At 35.6% G+C, this 18,705-nt stretch overlaps 1 protein-coding gene across 1 annotated transcript in view; it reads right to left on the bottom strand.

Annotated features, from left to right (window-relative positions):
- The window catches only part of UBE2D2 (ubiquitin conjugating enzyme E2 D2), a 41,597-nt gene that overhangs the window by 8,008 nt on the left and 14,884 nt on the right, over positions 1–18,705 (bottom strand). Inside the window, exons 2-5 of the mRNA XM_021004992.2 lie at positions 7,816–7,879; positions 2,724–2,755; positions 2,566–2,643; positions 2,378–2,483 (exon numbers count right to left, since the gene is read on the bottom strand). Of these exons, the coding sequence (XP_020860651.1) occupies positions 2,378–2,483; positions 2,566–2,643; positions 2,724–2,755; positions 7,816–7,879 (280 nt within the window). The remainder of the gene's footprint in view (positions 1–2,377; positions 2,484–2,565; positions 2,644–2,723; positions 2,756–7,815; positions 7,880–18,705) is intronic.

Here is an 18,705-nt window from a genome sequence, read left to right as displayed (position 1 = left end):
CTATTTTCAGAAGATTGTATTATAATGGCATACAGCAAGAGTTGGCAAACAATGACTTGCAGGACAAATGGTTTTAATCATTCTTAGCTTGTGGACCATGCAAAAACAAGTGGGCTGGATTTGGCCCACAGGCTGTAGTTTGCCAACCCCCGGGTGTATGTTCTTATTCAGTTGTGTCAGATTCTTCACGACCCAGTTTGGGGTTTTCTTCACAAAGACATACTGGAGCGCCATGTCCTTCTCCAGCTCATTTTACAGATGAAGAAGCAGAAGCAAACAGGGTTAAGTGACTTGCCCAGGGTCACACAGCTGATAAATATACGAGGTCAGATTTGAACTCAAGTTGTCCTGACTCCAGACCTGGCCCTCTATCCACTGTGCCATCTAGCTGCAGCATCCCCACCCCCCATATAGATACAGTGTATAACAATATTCACATGTGGCAAGGGATGCCATAATTAATCTTTTCCTTTTCATCCCTTAGTTTCATCATTAAGTACAATGGAAAATAGTTGACCCACAAAGGGGGCCCTTTTATTCTCTTTTGCTATTACTTTTCTAGGACCTTTTTACATTTCTCAAACACAATTCTAAAAGGATTCAAGTCTAAGTCTCAAGTGGAAAGTTTAGTATTATTAATATGCTTGCAGAAAATTTCTGGTAAAGTTAACACTGAATAAAGACTCAAACAGAATATAATCATTGGTAGCCCTTCAGAGTATGCATTTTTATAATTTAAATGCTTCTTGTAATAACCTTTATTACATTACATTCTCCTATAAGGCCTTACTTAAATGAGGAGTGTGTGTGTGTGTGTGTGTGTGTGTGTGTGTGTGCATGCACATGCACATAAAACACAATGGATTTATCCTATTTTGGGCAGAAGGCAGAGGGGGGCTGGAACTATAATGGACATTCACAGCCCAATCCCACTACTGATCAGCATGGAAGCTTTGCCCCTTTCAATTTCTGACCTACGCCAACTCACCCATCCTTCAGTGGCCTGATGAATCCCCTCACCCTGGGGCTCACCACATTGGTGAATGATGATACCCAACTGACTTTAGCTCTGTTTCAGCTCATAACCCTAAGCTTGAGTGATCTACCAGCCTCAGTAGCAGAAACTATACCTGTATACCATCACATCCAGCTATCCCTCCATTCTTGAATAATATGTCCTATTACTAAATTTATGTGCTCCTGTACACAGTAACAGCAACACTATGCGATGACTAACTTTGATAGACTTAGCTCTTCTCAACAATGCAAAGATTTAAGACCATTCTAGAAGACTTAGGATGGAAAATGCTATCTACATCCAGAGAAAGAACTATGGAATCTGAATGTAGATCAAAGCATAGTATTTGCTCGCTCTCTCTCTCTGGTTTTTTCTTTCTCGTGGTTTTGCCATTGCTTCTCATTCTTCTTTACAACATGAGTAATGTGAAAATGGTTAATATGAACACATATGTAGAGCCAATATCAACTTGCATGCTGTCTTGGGGAGGCACAGAAAATTTAGAACTCGAAATCTTATGGAAGTGAATGTTGAAAACTAAAAAGATAAAATTCCTTCTACATATTAAAAAAAAGTTATGTGCTCAAGTTTGAAAACATTTTCAACTATCCCTGCCTATCAGGCATTCTTTGGTCTTTATAATAATGAATGCTTTAAAGCAGAGGCTTTTAACCTGGGGCTCATGAACTTGGGTGGGGAAAAAAAATTAAATCTTTATTTTCACTAACCTCTAACTGAAATTTTACATTTCCTTCTACAAACTACAGCAGTAGTAACAATATCTGTGACACTGTCACAAATAGGAATCATAGATATTTTCATATCATATTACAGTTGCTGTAGATCTTAAAATAATTTGCACTAAACACTACTTCAAAATTACTATAGTTCAGGGCAGCTAGGTGGCACAGTGAATAGAGCCCTGGCCTTGGAGTCAGGAAGACCTGAGTTCAAATCCAGCCTCAGACACGGAACATTTACTAGCTGTGTGACCCTGAGTAAGTCACTTAACCATGATCGCCTAACCCCTCCCCCCCCAAAAAGGAAAATTTCTATATTTCTAGGACCTGATACTAGATCACACATGATCAGACAGTATCTCAATGTAATTTGTTTCCTTCATAATCATATATACTTTATTCACTTAAAAGCATAATTCATAGGCTTCACTAGTTGCCAAAGGGGTCTAAAACACACAAAAAAGTTAAGAACTACTGCTTTAAAGGGATACTTGGTATCTCATGCGTGATTAGTTACTACTTACTCTCCAAGAGAGTATATAAACAGAAAATCATCAATTTTCTACAGACACATTTCACTGTTAAGCAACAAATTTATTTGTAATATCTATGTAATTACCTTTTGAAATAGTTAGTGCTGGTGACCACTGTGACCGTAGAATATCAAGACAAATGCTGCCATTACTGTTAATATTTGGATGGTAAATTCTTGTTGTAAATGCAACCTAAAAAAAGTTTCACATAAATTGGTTTACTGAAGTTATTAAAAAATGCATACAGGAAAGTAATTCATATAGTTTTGCCTACCTTAGGTGGTTTGAAGGGATAATCTGTTGGGAAATGAATTGTCAAGAAAAATACTCCACCCTGATAGGGACTATCATTCTGTTGGTGAAGAGAAAAAAGTTGTTATGATGAGTGATTTACACAGGCTATTCTACACTGAAATTAATCTGAATACTTACTGGCCCCATTATTGTAGCTTGCCAATGGAACACTGAAAGAGAACAAGAAATCATTAGGTATTACCCCAAATATCAACTACTATAACTTCTTCTCTAAACTTAGTTCATATTTGGTTATTACTCATCATTGAGAAGCTCAATGTACATTATAAATATCTGATATTGAAAGCAGGACAGAATGAATTTACTTTATGAATGAGAATTAGAAGCATGAGTCAAGTGAGAACCTAGAAAGAAACCTAATCTACCTGTCATTCTAAACTAATTAAAAATAATTATGATTGAAATACTTTGAAATCTGTCAAGATTTCACAGATTCAAGATTACACAGAATAAAAGCCTAAAATAATACCATTATCCTATAACGGGAGTCTTAGTAATACAGTGAAACTTCATTATGATTCTGGTAGCACTGGATAGGAGTAACAGGTCAATAAAGACAAGTAAAATTTCAATATGGCAATTATAATGAGATAAGAGGTATCAAGGTGAATCAGTGGTCACAGTCCTGAGCCTGAAATACAGAAAACCTAAGTTCAAATCCAGCCTGAGACACTTACTAGCTGTATGACCCTGGGCAAGTCACTTGATCTCTCTTTCCCTTAATCTACTGGAGAAGGAAATGACAAACCACTCCAGTATCTTTGCCAAGAAAAGTCCATGGACAATATGGTTCACAGGGTCACAAATACGAATGAACAAGATTCATAAGAACCTTAATCTTAACGTGTAAAGCAAGGCTTCTTAACCCTAGCGTCTGTGAACAATGATGTTTTGATAGAAACATTTCATTATAACTAGCTTCCTTTGTAATCCTACGTATTTTAATCTATGTATTTAAAAATATTATTCTGAGAAGTAGTTCACAAGGTTTCAAACTATCAAAGAAGTCCACATCATAATAAAGGTTAAGAAACCTTGATCTAGAGCTATCTGCACCTCAAAAAAGATAAACTGCAAAGTTTTGCTGAAAGTTAGGGCTTGTTCATAAGCTTTGATGGACCATAGAGATTAGAAGCTATTTTTCAAGAAAAACTAACTTTTTTCAAAAAGAAACCTAAGACAAAATATTTTCCAAAAAATAATACAGTCCTTGAAAGAGAGAGAATGTGTGTGTGTGTGTGTGTCTATCAGTGTTAGCAAGTAAACATAGTATTGCAATATAAATTACGAAGGTCTACCTACAAGCCATTTCAAATTCAGCCTAGAGTCTGCAGACTATGCAGAGATAACAAGTGCTTTCATAGCCAACATTTTAGCTGATACAGCTAGGAAAGGCACAGGGCTCTACACAGATAACCTAACAGTAAGCAACACAGCTCTCCTACCTTAGCCCAACAGCCATCTAATTACAGCCTAAGTCAGAAGGTGGTTAAATACCATGAATAGTACCAAAAACCACATATTATAGGTGTCCAGGGGAAGGAGAGATCATTTTAAATTAAGTGATTAAAAATTCTAGAGGCCTACATGATATGATTATTTGAGCATCAAAACAAAAACAAAAACAAAAACCACCTCCTCAAGGGTAAAAAAAATATTAAATAATTTAGAAGTCAGAATAATCCACATAATGAAGTTTTAAAAAACATTTTTATTCTATTTGAAAGAGACTCCTCCAAAGACTGTATTTGGTTCCCCACCTCTGGTCTAACTAAAACATTGATTTAAAATTTAAAAACCAAAAAGCAAAACTAAAACAAAAATAACTTGGCTGAGAGCCAGGTACTAAAAATACAGGTTTTTTTAAAGTTGTTACAACCATTCAATCTTCTGATAGTTGTCTTTTGTCATGCTGGTTCAACAATAGAACTTAAAGAAACAAGACACATTTGAGTCAATGACCTTAAGCAGACAAAAGACTTTCATCTTTAAGTTTCTTGAAGCAATTTCTTTGACCAAGGGCAGGTTATTAATGGTAAGGAATGAGTTGTACCTCAAACTAGAATCCTCCTCTCACATTATGTAGCTCTATAAACAGCTCAGAAAGTTCCACTAAAATATCTACCATCAAAGCTGGTAGCTATATAAGCTTAAGCCAGCGCTATTAGTTGATAAAAATTCCAACCTCACTAAAATCAGCTATTAGAAGTGGTCTAAGAGAGTGTTTAAAAAAAAAAAAAGACAGACTATATCCTAAGTGGCTAACTTCTCTTATACTTTTGGTGCTAAGAGAAACTACCACTTTTACTTATTATCAAATCAAATCCAAAATTGACAAAAGTAGTTTGGTTCACAAATTAAAGTCAATTAGGAAGTTCAACGATTAATCTGGATGACATACTGAATTTTAGAAGGATACTAAATATGCCAAAGATAGTATGTGTTAATGTTTGAGAGTCAATCTCAGGAGATGTTTATTTCAATGAAGACATCTCTGGAGACCAGTACTCAAACAAGAGTGAAAAAAAGAAACAAAAAAGAAAATTAAGTAGCTTAAGCGATCAACAAGTCCTCAGCTTTTTTTTCTCCCAAAAAGTATGTTTCTTCCTGCCTGTTAAATCTTTGCAGAATAGTTTAAAAAAAATTATACAACAATGTTAAAAAGTCAATATGGAGTCACAAGTAACATCTCCCATTCATAAGATACAGAAGCTATGGGAAGTAGTTTAGTATAGTGGATGAGGATATTTTGAGTCAGCAGTACTCAATTTAAGTCCAGATTTTGCCACTTAATAGTTGTGTGATCTTGGACATGTCACAGAACCTCAATTTCTTCATCTGTAAAATGGAGTAACTAGTCCTTATACTATATCCCATAGGGCTCTGGCGAGGCTCAATGTGATAATACACGTAAAACTCTATGTAGCATAAGCCTTAGAGCCAAGACAATTCTTTTTTTTAAACTTTTTTTTTTTTGGCTAGGCAATGGGGTTAAGTGACTTGCCCAGGGTCAGTCAGCTAATAAGTGTTATGTGTCTGAGGCCGGATTTGAACTCAGGTCCTCCTGAATCCAGGGCCGGTGCTCCATCCACCGTGCCACCTAAGCTGCCCCAGAGCCAAGACAATTCTTAAGAATGAGTTTAGTCCTAACAGAATGCCTCTGGTTCTAACTAAATTAAGAACAATAAATCTGAGTTTTTAGTATTTTAGACCTTGCTACTTAATCATAACATACTTTTTTCCTCATTCTGGTTCTTTTCTAGAATTTTAGGACCTGATACAAACCTTTTGCTATAACTCCCTAGTTCTCTCTCTGTTCTTTACAATGGACCTTTTTTAGAGTAAAAATCCTACAACTATGGGTGCAGCTAGATAGCACAGTGGATAGAGCACTGGCCCTGGATTCAGGAGGACCCTAGTTCAAATCCGGCCTCAGACACATAACACTTACTAGCTGTGTGACCCTGGGCAAGTCACTTAACCCCATTGCCTAGTCAAAAAACAAACAAACAAAAATCCTACAACTAATAAAGCTTACAAGGAACATCTAGTTCAACAAAATGGGAGAATATTCTAAGTGATGAGACTTAGTTCTTCTCTTTGGGCATCTATATGTTAGATATTTATATAGCACCTATGCTATCAAAATATGATGAAATACAAGGCATTTTATTTTACCTAGGAAGAGTTTTCTAGGCAACAATGATTTTTTCTGCTTGGGTACAGGAATATGATTGTGCCAATAATCCTGGTTAACTGCAAAAGCAAATTTCTTTAGATATGAAAAAACACTTGTTTGATAACTCAAGAGAGCAGAATATCTGCTCCCAAAGACCTTGTTATGGTGGAACTTTTCAATCGATTTCTCAGCTTTGAGAATTCTGGGTGAAAATCCTGCTGAAAGGAAAAATTACGTTTACATGGACAATATGAAGGAGACAGTTTGTCTCTAAGAAGCATATCACTATCTGTTGTTTTTTTTTTTAAATCCTAAATACTTAATGGGATGGGCCAGAACAAGGGGGAAACACTAAGATTTTTTTCATCATTTAGTTTTAAGTTTATCATTTTTATATGTACACAATTAATATACCCACACCCTTTCCCTTCAACCATAAAGGAATCTTCTTAAAGACTTCCCCTTTGGTTCTTAGTGCACTACAAAACCTTGAGTTCACCCATACACACAGCCTTAGAAAAAAATCACAAAACCTTAATAAGATACTCTAATCCTGCACTTATCATCACAACCCAGGTGGGGGGAAAACGTTATCTCGCACCAATGCTTTTAAAAAGTTAATTCTACTTTAAAATCTCAGCTTTCTGTGAGTCATTATAGGCATGAACATATTCTCAAGGATTTCAAATTGAGAATTATTATCTGAAATATTCCTTTAAAAAAACTGGCTAGGCAACTGGATGACAAAAGGAAATGCCACACCAAAATAGAGACAATATAATTTATAACTAGCTATTAACAGTAGTGCTAAGTCCATGCAGTGAGTTCTTTTAAGTAGTGACAGTATCTTGAACTCTCAAACTATTGACACTGACTAAATACTAAATATTCTTAAGCACATTTCAACACGAAAACACACAAAACACTTTCAAGTCTCTTCATGTGCTTTTTAAGGAAGACAACTTAGGGGCAGCTAGGTAGCGCAGTGGACAGAGCACTGGCCCTGAAGTCAGGAGGACCTGAGTTCAAATCTAGCCTCAGATCAACCACTTGACACTTACTAGTTGTGTGACCCCTGGGCAAGTCACTTAACCCCAACTGCCTAAAAATTTAAAAAAATTTAAAAAAAAAATAAGGAAGACAACTTGCTGTTTTGAGCTGAAGTCAAGACCTTATGTTGGAAATATCCTTGCCACCCTCCCCCAAAAACAGTAGGGTAGGAAACAGGCTGCTTATACAAAGTGGATAAATGTCTAATGGAAGGAGTTCATAGTAGTCATGGGATAAACATATTAAGAGTTTCAGCCAGCTTCTAACTGTACCCTTCTGGCTACCAAAAGTAAGCTTCTGAAGGCAAGTTAAATTATACCTAGTGCAACTACTTAAAAAAAAAGAAAGGTAACTTAAGAAAAACGCATATTATTTGCTCTATTATCTTACAGCATATGCTCTCATAAAGAAGACTCCTCTCTGGGTTCTATATAGCACTTTGAACTACACAGATTCTGAATGATTTCATTAAGTACTTACTGTCATCTCCAACAGGACCTGCTGAACACTGAGCTGGGGGGTCACGTGCCAGGTCATTCAACTCCTTAAAAAAAAGAGGAGAGTTTTAATCGATAGGAGGATACTGAAATCCCATCATTTTCAGAGTTATACTTTTTACAGGATTACCCAGTCTCTTTGCCCTATTTCTCCACTGGCCTCTTCCCAGGGGCCACCCTAAAAAATCCTGATGACAAGGTAGTATTAACTTCAGATGAGTCTTCAGAATTACATTACATTAAAGTTGGTATTCTTGTTCAGGAGCTACAAGTATCTTCTCCCCTACCCTCCCTTTCTCCCATTCAACTACTTTTCTGGTCAAGAATGAAACATTCAGATTTTAGTAGGTAAATGCTGTTAAAATAAAGATACAGAAAACTTCCGGAGCTCCCTCCTAATAATAATGTTCTATTATTATTAATATTAATGTCCTATTATTATGTAGCAAAGGCAAACAGTTTTCAAATTGGAATCGGAACTTTTGTTTCTTTTTAAGGTCCGAAATTATCTGCTTCTAATAACTAAAACAAAAGTGTTTTGCTTAGTTATTTATGCTTTCTATATCTGCACCGGTATCACTAATGTATTAGAAGAATATATAAAATAAGGTGACCCAGGAACTTGGGTCTCAAGTAGTTCTAAAATGTAAGATATAAATCCAGGTGTAGTAGTATGTTTTATGCCTCAACCCTCAGACACTTCTAGTTTTCAGTGTTGGTCTTTCCATACATCTCAAGGAATCGAACAGGGGAAAATGGTGGGGTTTGGAAGAAGGAAGTCATATAACTCCTTAATTCTTCTACCACAGATGTTTTCTATAAAAAACTTCACACTATCACCAAAGCATGCATTTCTTTTATATATTGCAGTAATGTTTCTAGTTAAATACAGGATTTTAGAAAATTTTTATTTTTAAAATCTTGAACTAAAACAAAAAATAAAATGAGCTTTAATAGGAATTTAGCAAGCTTTTTTTTTTTGCAAACCTATCAAGTATATGGATTTAAGCTGTAATTCTTTCAACTTTTACTTTATTGAAAACATGAGTTAACATTTTTACATTATGGTGACATCAAGGAATAAAATCCAGAAGCATTATTATTTTTATTTGTGCGACAGATTTGTCTAAGCCACCCATATTTGACTAGTGTCCATTTAGTAAGAGCCAACTATAAAATGTGCCTACTTTAAAGGAAAAAAAAATGTTAAGCCAGACATATGTTCCATTAATACAAGTTTAGAGTCCAAATCATAGGAAATAAAAGTTATTCAAAATAGCCAAAGGCAATATGGGTGCAGTGGAAAGAGTGCTAATTCTTGGGAGTCAAAAGACCTGGGTTCATGTTTGGCTGGGTTAACTGTAAAACCTTGGACAAGTCAAAGAACCTCATCTGTAAAACGTGAGGGTTGGTAAAGTACCTCAGGAGTGGCACTGTCAAATTCAAATAAAAATGGGGGCCACTAACTCATACATTAAGGATCCTTTTAAGCCAAATGTTAACAAGTTTTAAAATGTAAAAATTATTTATGTTTATTATATTTATTAAATATTTCCCAATTATATTTTAATCTGGCTCAGGCTGCATCTGGGAAAATTAGTGACCATGCCACATGTTTGACATGTCTGTCTTAGAGCTCTAAATCTATGACCTTTCAAAAAATATGTATTGAGTACAACAGGAAACAAACACAAAGTCCCAGCCCTCAGCTTACAATTCAGAAGGGAGAAAGGGCAAGTATATAATCAACTGATATATTACAAAGCAAAATATGGTAACCTCCACAAGAAGCATTTTATAAAATGCTAGAAAGATCCAAAGGAGGAGGGAGAGGGAGAGAGGGAGAGGGAGAGGGAGAGAGAGAGAGAGAGAGAGAGAGAGAGAGAGAGAGAGAGAGAGAGAGAGAGAGAGAGAGAGAGAGACTGACTTATTTTAAACAGAGCTTGGGAGGATGAATAGCATCTTCAGTGTGGAAGGAAAGGAGAACTTTCCTGGCAAAGGCACAAAGGTCTCTTATGTGTGTTTATTCCTGTACAGTCTTCCAGTTTCTCAAGAGGGTTCTAGAATACAACCCTCTCCTACAGCCAGCCACTGACTAGCTTAATCAACAATCTCAAGAAGTCACTAAGAATACATATGCAATAAGCAAAGAATCTTTAAATATCTGTCCCTACCCAGCTTGTCTGCCATGGCTCCCCAAAGTTATTCAAGCCTTTCCATTCTCTTCTAGCTAGCAGCAAGCAGCTGAAAACAGCCTATCAACAGTGGCTGTGAAATTAGCACTCTCCTTACAAGATTACAAATAACTGAAGCTGGGCAGAGATCAGGATGGTAAAGGACAGCTACAGATAAAACCTCCTACCAACAGTCCTAATATATTTGTTACCAAATTCTATTTCTTTCCTTCAATATTTCTTCTCTTAGATCTCAGACCTAATCACAGAAAACAGAAAGAAGGTGAAGGGGAGAACCATAGACAAACAAGGCATAGAAAAGCTAACTATACTTTTTTTTAAAAAGTTGAGAATACTAACAATAATCTAATACAGAAGCCTCAATTCAACAGATATTTATTTAAGACCTGCTATGTACACAGCACTGTGCTAAATATCATAGACTAATATTTGTTTTAAAGGTAGGTTATTCCTACTCTCAAGGAGATTGTAATCATTTAGATGAGATAATATACACACTTTGTTGTTCAGTAGCGTCCAACTCTTCGTGACCCCCAGGGACCATAGCACACCAGCCAAATTTTAATACTGTCCATGGGGTTTTCTTGGCAAAGATACTGCAGTGGTTTGCCATTTCCTTCTCCAGTGGATCACCTTTTGTCAGAACTCTCCACTAGGACCTGGCCATCTTGAGTAATCTTTTATAGCATAGCTCATAGTTTCATTGAGCTACGCAAGCCCCTCCGCCACGACAAGGCAGTGATCCAGGAGGGGAATACGCATACTATCAGACCATAAATTATATTAAAGTTGTAACTAATCTTATTTGAACACTGAACCTCCCCCAAAACTTAATACAGTAGATGCCAAATGTGTTTGTTGAATGTACATACATAAAGAGTTTAAAAATCCCAAAGTTATATACCAGCAAAAGACAAGACAAAATATATATTACGATAAGGGATTTACAAGAGTCATGCCCAGGTACAAATACAAATGCTATAAGAGTTAAAGGTCCAATCACTGTGGATTGAGAGTAGTCAGGAAACCTTCATGGTACAGTAGAAAAAGCACTTCCTCTGCAATTAGAAGATGGAGGTTCAAACCTTATCTTTGATGCTTACTCTGAAGTGACACTGGGGCAAGTCACTTAACATCCTGGGACCCCAGTTTCCTCATCAGCAAAATGAAAAGGTTGGACAAGATAGTCTCTGAGACTCATTAGATAAGGAGAAATGCAGAGAACAAAACCATAAGAAAGAATGCACTGTGAATTCAAGGGGAAGCAAGATGTCTGTGGAAGAAAATCTCTGAAGGTCAAGAGTAGTACTATAGTTGGAAAGATAAACTGCAGTAAGAATACTGGGCTAAAGATTATGGACTTTATCCTTATGTTAGGACTCAAGAGAAAGTGGGGGTTATTCATGTAGTAGTAGTAGTAGTAGTAGTAGTAGTAGTAGTAGTAGTAGTAGTAGTAGTAATAGTAGTAGTAGTGGTAGTGGTGGTGGTGGTGGTGGTGGTGGTGGTGGCAGCAGTAGAAACAGTGAGAGTAGAAGAATTTTCCATTTGGAGAGAGATTCAGAGGGCCTAAGATTATCCTTTATGAAAACTGCAGCAGACAGTAAAACCTAACAGGTATGCTAACTTTTATACATTCTATAAAACTGTCAACTACATCCAGATGAAAAAGTAGTCTTGATTTAAATATAGATTACAGCACTAAAATGAGATGAGGGAGGGGGGAGAAGATAAATAGGTACACAAAAATTACTTGTATAAAAATTTTATAGCAGATTTGCTTTTAATAAAGAAGTCTTAAACATTTTTATGATTACTGCTTTCTTTATTTTGTCACTTACATTCTTTTATCATGAGTATAATTATACACTGAATTCAAGTTTTGTCAAAGACAGATATTGAGAGTTAAAAAAAAAAAACCAACAAAAACGGTGGCCTATATTCAGACCAATATAATAACAGAAAAAAGTAGAAAAAGTAATCAGAATAAAATTATTCTTAAAGCTAATAAAATCTACTAATACTGGTAATGACCTAACTAGAACACTAAAACATGTTAATACATTACATTCTCTTAAAAGTTTGTGGTTTTAACTAAATTCATATTCACAAGGTAATTTTTTCTTCTTTTCTGCTCCAGTTAAAATTGACCTGTATTCAGATTTGTATCATAGACATGGGTCAAAACATGTTAAGGTAAGGCCAAATCCAAAATCCAGGTTTTTCTTCTTTCCCATAAACAACTGTTTCCCACTGAAAAGCATAAATACCTAATAAAATGTACAATACCCAAATTAGCAAACTTTTTAAAGTTCAAAAATGTTTTATTTATGCTTTTTAAATATCCATCATTATCCACTAGTCCATTCTCCCTCACTGGATGCATATCATTTTGTACCTCTTTTCCACCACTAAATTAAGGAGGTTACTATTTGAAAGAGGTTAAAACAAAGTTATTTGATATGACTGAAAATCCACAAAATTCTAAAAAAATAAAATAAAATAAAATAAAATAAAATAAATCCTATCCACAGTACATCTTACTATAAAGCTAAGAGATATGAAAGATAAATTCCTCTGGAAAAACCTGCAACTTCTTCAAGTGCACTAAGTTACTATCCAGCTTTCTCTATAAGGTATTTCTATATTTGGAGGTATAGTATACTTTCAGAATATAAGGCAGAGTTGCAAAGATATAATTTCTTTGGATTTTAAGGGCCATAAACAATTTTCATAGCTTCTAAATTTCATATGCTTACTTCTACAAATTTTATTTGTACCTAAACTGACAACAATGTAATTTCCTTTTTACATATTATTTTACATATTACACTGATCTTCATGAAAGTAATAAATATGTTCAATTGAGAAACATCGCTTTTGGCTTTGGCAAGAATTTTTAAACCTTTTCTCTGTGCCATGGTCTTTGGCAGTCTGGTGAAACCTATAGGATCCCTTTTCAGAATGATATTTTAGATGCATAAAATAAAATACACAGGCTCAAAAAGGAAACAAGTTATGGTGAACTACAGCTATCAAAAGACTAAAAAAAGCTCACGGACACCAAGTTACAAACCCTTTGTCTAGGAACTTAAGGATAAATAGGCTCTCATTTGATTCCTTATATGGCCTTACTAAATTTAACCACTGAAGTTTTTGGTGGAAATTTCAGAAAAGAATTAGGCACATGTAGCACCCTTCCCCCTCTCCCCTCTTTTTATATATTTTTAAAAGGTGTGCTACAGGAGCAGCTAGGTGGCACATTGGATAGAGCACCCGCCCTGAAGTCAGGAAGACCTGAGTCCAAATGTGGACTCAAACCAAACATTTGACACTTACTAGCTGTGTGTGACCTTGGGCAAGTCATATAACCCCAACTGCCTTTAAAAAAAAAAGAAAGAAAGAAAATGCTGTGCTACAGAGATAAAGATCTTAGAGATGCCAAACAATAAGTCATTTATGAAGTAGTTTATAAATATGACTCATTTGATCTTCACAGCAACCCTGTGAGATAGGCAAAAACCATTCTAAACAGACCCAGAGAAGTGAAATGAATTGTAAAGGCATTAAAATTATCGCTAGGTAAATCAGGACTTGAATCCAGAATCTTCCCTCCAAATCCAATGCTTTTTCCACTACACTGTACTGTTCAAAATACAACACTTTGTTAACTTGAATAATACAAGAAAATAATACGAAGATATCAGAAGTAGTACTTCCATAATACCAGGAAATCAAAGGGGTTAGGGATAGCTAGAGAAAAATATAGATAGAATTTGAGGGACAGAGGTCACAAAGTCCCATCTGTATCAAAAGCAAAATACTGTCTACAACACCCCAACAAGTGGTCTTACAGTCTCGGCTTAATCCCTTCTGTAGAGGAGGAATACACTACCTTCTCCCAAGGCAGATAGCTTGCTAACCTCAATATCTGAGACAACACTAAAGTCAATATCAAGGCTGCAGATAAATAAAGCAGACCAAGGAACTAATAAGAGATGTTTATGACTTGGTCTAAAAAATATTAGAATCAGAACCTCCAACAGCCAGGTTGAAGGATATGAAAGGCCAGCACGACCCTAGCACACTTGTCGAATTCCTAAGCACAGTAATAGGGACAGTGAATTGAATTAGCATTTTAGTACCTACATACTCAATGTAGATCTTTGACCCCATGGCTAATTAATGTTCCTTCTAATGATGCAGATCAAAACCCTATCTGTTCATCTCGTGAGAGTCTTATTCCTGTCCTCCAATAAGTTTACCTAGATTCCACTTACTTTCCCAATACCTCAAGGATACTGGTGGCATATACAAGCTGTTTACTGCTATACCCCTTCAGGAAACTGCAAAATTATTTTAATAACCCAAAACTTTACCCATAAATGAAGGACTATCTTTTTAATGCCAAAATTGTAACAATGATATCATGTGGTTCTTTGGATAATAGAATATTAGTCTCTGAAGAGTTGCAAGAAGAATGCAACATACAGCAAATAAAGAACTGTGAATAACTGAAGTAATAGATGTCAGGGAAATTTACAATAAAAAAAAAAGAATAGCTCCTCATGAGTATCTACACATGCATATTCTTAAAAAAAAAAAAAATCACAATTCACAGTACATTTTACCTTAAAGTAAGAGGCCCTAAAAATAAATTTCTCTGCAACAAACTGTAACTTCTTCAAGTGCATAAGTTAACTATTCAGTTTTCTTCACCAAAAACTTCAGTGGTTTTAGTCCATCACTATGTCTGGTGACTATCTAAAAATTACTTTTGGCTTCCTCTCCTAGAACCAATAAAATTCAAACAAACTCAAAACTAAACAAGGATTGTCACCCAGGGTCTAGTCAAACCTGGGACAATAATCTTTGAACACATACAAAAAAGTAAAGGAAACTAAGACGACAGATTTATAAAAAAACACAAAACAAAACAAAAAAACGGCACACTATTTTTCAAAGTAAGGCAAACAAGAGAGGAAGGAGGGCAGAGAAAAGGCTGCATGCATGGCTTCCTGTTCTGAAAGATTCACCCACACCAAAGCTAGGTGAGAGGCTCCTACCTCAGGTCAGTATCATTCTTAATTCAAGTAAACCCCAGGGTTATGTGAGTAAGGTTTCAGGGGAAAATATTTTCTACAGTTGATTCGAACAAGTTCCTCTCCTTTTCTTAAGGGCATATGTGGCACTGCTACCATTTCAGGTTCTTTTGGAATCACTGCTTCCTTTCAGAGGCCAGTTGTAAGTCTTAGGCATAGTCTCCTGGAGTCAGTTTTTCTTTGCACTATATTTAGCCACACACAAATGTAGACAAGATGACAGACTTATATTAACCTCATTGGTTTTTTTACTCTAAAGTGAGATTGTACAGTGGAATGAGCCTTATATTAGAATCTCAAGCCTTGCAACTTTCTATCTGTGTTACTTTGGGCAGGTCATTTAACTTCTATGCTTTCCTTATCCATAAAACAAATATGTTGGCCTAAATAATTTCTAAGGCCCCTTTCTTTTCCAACTCTATGATCTTACTCATTTGGTTCTTTTGAGATTAATCCCATTCTGTTTTTCAAACTGCTTATTCATCCCTATTTCACTCAGAAATTGTAAAGTCCTTATTTTAATACTAACAGATTCTACCAATTTTTAGTGTGAACTTGTTACAGGAAGCAAAGTCCAGAAAATTTTAGGCTACAAGGTCTGTAGCATGATAGTACAGCAGAAAGTGTGTTGAACTTGGAGTCAGAGGATCTCAGTTACAATTCTCAATCTTCTATCTATTTCATTATGATACAGGGTGAATACTTCAACTCTCAGGGCCCTACCTTGCTTACTGTAAAATTAGGACTAGATACCCTTTGACGTATCTCTCCACTTCCAGCTCTAAATCCACATACCATGCAGTCAAGTCTCAGTTTCAAATTTTACTTTTAATTTCTAATGGCAAAAGCCCCTTGAGGGGGTTGTGGTACTTACTGGTAATGGGGTGGAAGTTGGGGAAGGAAGGTTGACAGCTGTGTTGAACAGGTGTTTTATATAGAAGATTTAGTATTCCCACATTATAGTAGTCTCAGTTTTCACCATGTGCAAAGAAAGCATTGTACCAAGCACTGGAATATTAGACACTAAGAAAAATGAGAACCAGTTCATGCCTTCAGTACCTTACATTCTACTAAAATGTATTCATGACCTGAGACAAATACAAAACCAGGTAGTCAGAAAAGGAAAAGAGCTTGGGGTAGGTGAAGGGGAGGAAAGAGTAAAGAAATCAGGGCATTAACTATAGCATTCGTTATTTCTTGTTCCAGCAAAGGAGGCAAACCATAAAACTTACTGAATCAACAGAAAGCTTGGATTATCAGTCTGAAAGAGAAGAAACCATAGCTGGTACTCCAACTGGCCTCCTTGCTATTCTTTAAAGGCTTCATCCCTGCCCACAGGCAGTCCTCTATGTTTGAATGTCTTCACTCCATGGCTGTTTGAATTCTAGCTCCCTTTAAAGCTCAGCTATAAAGATTCCTTCAAAAGGCCTTTCTTGAGTCTTTCAGTCCTTCGTGTCCCATCCCCAAAATTACTTTGCATGTATCCTGTATTTATCTATGAACATGTATTCTTACCCACCTATTTCCTCTAAGTAGAATGTAAGCTCCTTGAGGGCAGGTACTGTTCTCAATTTTGAAAATACAGTAGGCTTAATAAATAATTCGACACATCCTAACTAGCATTGTATACTCTTCATCAACTGCTTACTGAATTAAAAAAAAATCCACAAACTCATACTTAAATAGCTGTCAGATGTTCAGAATTGGTTTCAATTTTTTTTACAGTATACATCATATGCTATTATACAAATGGAACTTTGGATAAATGATAAAATGAAAAAAATTTTAAGTTAGAGGAAAGAATATCAATACTGTTTATTCAATAGCACATTAAAAGACTCTTGTTTTGTTTTGTTTTTTTGCAAGACATGATTGTTACATTTAGCTTTAAAAGGAAAAAAGAGTTGAATGGTTTTCTAAGTGATCAAGAACATTTTTCCTATGAACCATAATACTATTTGAAGAGATTGACAAGAACCATACAGTCTTTAGAGAAGGGGTTCTTAACTTTTTGTGTCATGAATACCTTCCTCAGGGAGTAAAGCCCATGTGCCACCTGCACCACTTCTCAGAATGTTTTCAAATATATAAAATACCAATTAGATTTAAACAGATTTTTTAAAAAATTGGCCCCAGATTAAGAGATCTTGTTAAAAAACCATAGCAAGCCATTAAAAACCAGTATAAATTCCACTAATCAAAGTGTTTTGTACTACAAATATCCTGAATGTTTTTAACACTTATAGTGCCCCATAATGGTTTGGGGAATTCAATTAACATATTTTTTTAAATTTATTTTTAGTTTTCAACATTTTACTTTCACAAGACTGAGTTCCAAATTTTCACCCCATCTCCCATCTCCCCCCTCCCCCCACCCCAACAATCAACATATTTTTAAATTCCAAGAGTAGGTGTATACTTACAATAAGCTAGGCAGGCCTATCTAGATTATTCTAAGGTTCAAAACAGCAACAAATACAAAGTACACTATAGATACTGAGATTTCTCTTTTTTGTATAATAAATCACACTTCAAAGTCTTGAAGACCTAAACCAAAAACACTTTTAAGTCAAGAAGTCACAAAACAGTGAGGTCTCTTTTGTGAGTCAGGGGAGGAAAAAAGTCTTCTCTGAGAAAAACTTTTTAGAAATATTAGCGGACAGGATATAGTCAACAAACTTATACTATTAATGTTCTACTACTATAAAAAGATAAAAATTGATACTTATGTTTATTGAGCACCTAATTATGCACAAGCAGCCAGGGACGCACAAAATGTCTTTGCCCTTCAAAGGCTTACATTCTACCTAGGAAGGGGAAGATAAGACAGGTACACAGAAAAATAAAAAGTAGACAATTTTAGAAGGGAAGGAAATACTTCACAGAAGGCTTCATGGAGGAAGTTTACCTACACTGAGCTTCAAAAGAAGATGACTCCAAAAGGCAAAGATGAGAAAGTAAAATTTTTTTAATTTTGTTTTTTGGGCTAGGCAATGGGATTAAGTGACTTGCCCAGGGTCACACAGCTAGTAAGTGTTATGTGTCTGAGGCCGAATTTGAATTCAGGTCTTGCTGAATCCAGGGCTGGTGCTCTATCCACTGCGCCACCTAGCTGCCCTGAGAAGTAAATTATTCCAGACACAGAAAACTGCATAAACCAGTAGAAGATGGAGATAGAATGTTTTTGGGGAATTTCATTGGAATGCAGAATATGTAAAGGGGAATAATGTAAAATAAAACTGTTAAGACTTTGATTTATAAAACTTTCTTCAGAGATGGTACAAATTACAGTAAAAAGCCTTGCTTTAACCAGAACTCAATTAACTTTCAAACCAGAATCTCTCTATTTTAGGATGAGGAAAAAAAGATCCTTTCATGACTATTCCAGCCCTCACTTTATCTCCATGGGATGTTACTACCATTTATGGAGGGCTATAGTTTAAAATTCTAAACTTGTAATTAGATTATTTGGTTCTTTTCTGAAACCATTTAAAAGAGCAAAAGAGAAGATTTGTAATATATTTTCTCAACTACTGACACAGTTGCAGCTAAGGTGATTTTACCATTGCTGGGGGGTTT

The sequence above is a fragment of the Phascolarctos cinereus genome, unplaced genomic scaffold (genome assembly GCF_003287225.1).
Source record: "Phascolarctos cinereus isolate Bilbo 61053 unplaced genomic scaffold, phaCin_HiC Scaffold_2;HRSCAF=192, whole genome shotgun sequence".
Classification (NCBI taxonomy): Eukaryota; Metazoa; Chordata; class Mammalia; order Diprotodontia; family Phascolarctidae; genus Phascolarctos; species Phascolarctos cinereus.
Note: the sequence above shows the minus strand (reverse complement) of the source record. Positions and strands in the feature narration are given on the sequence as shown.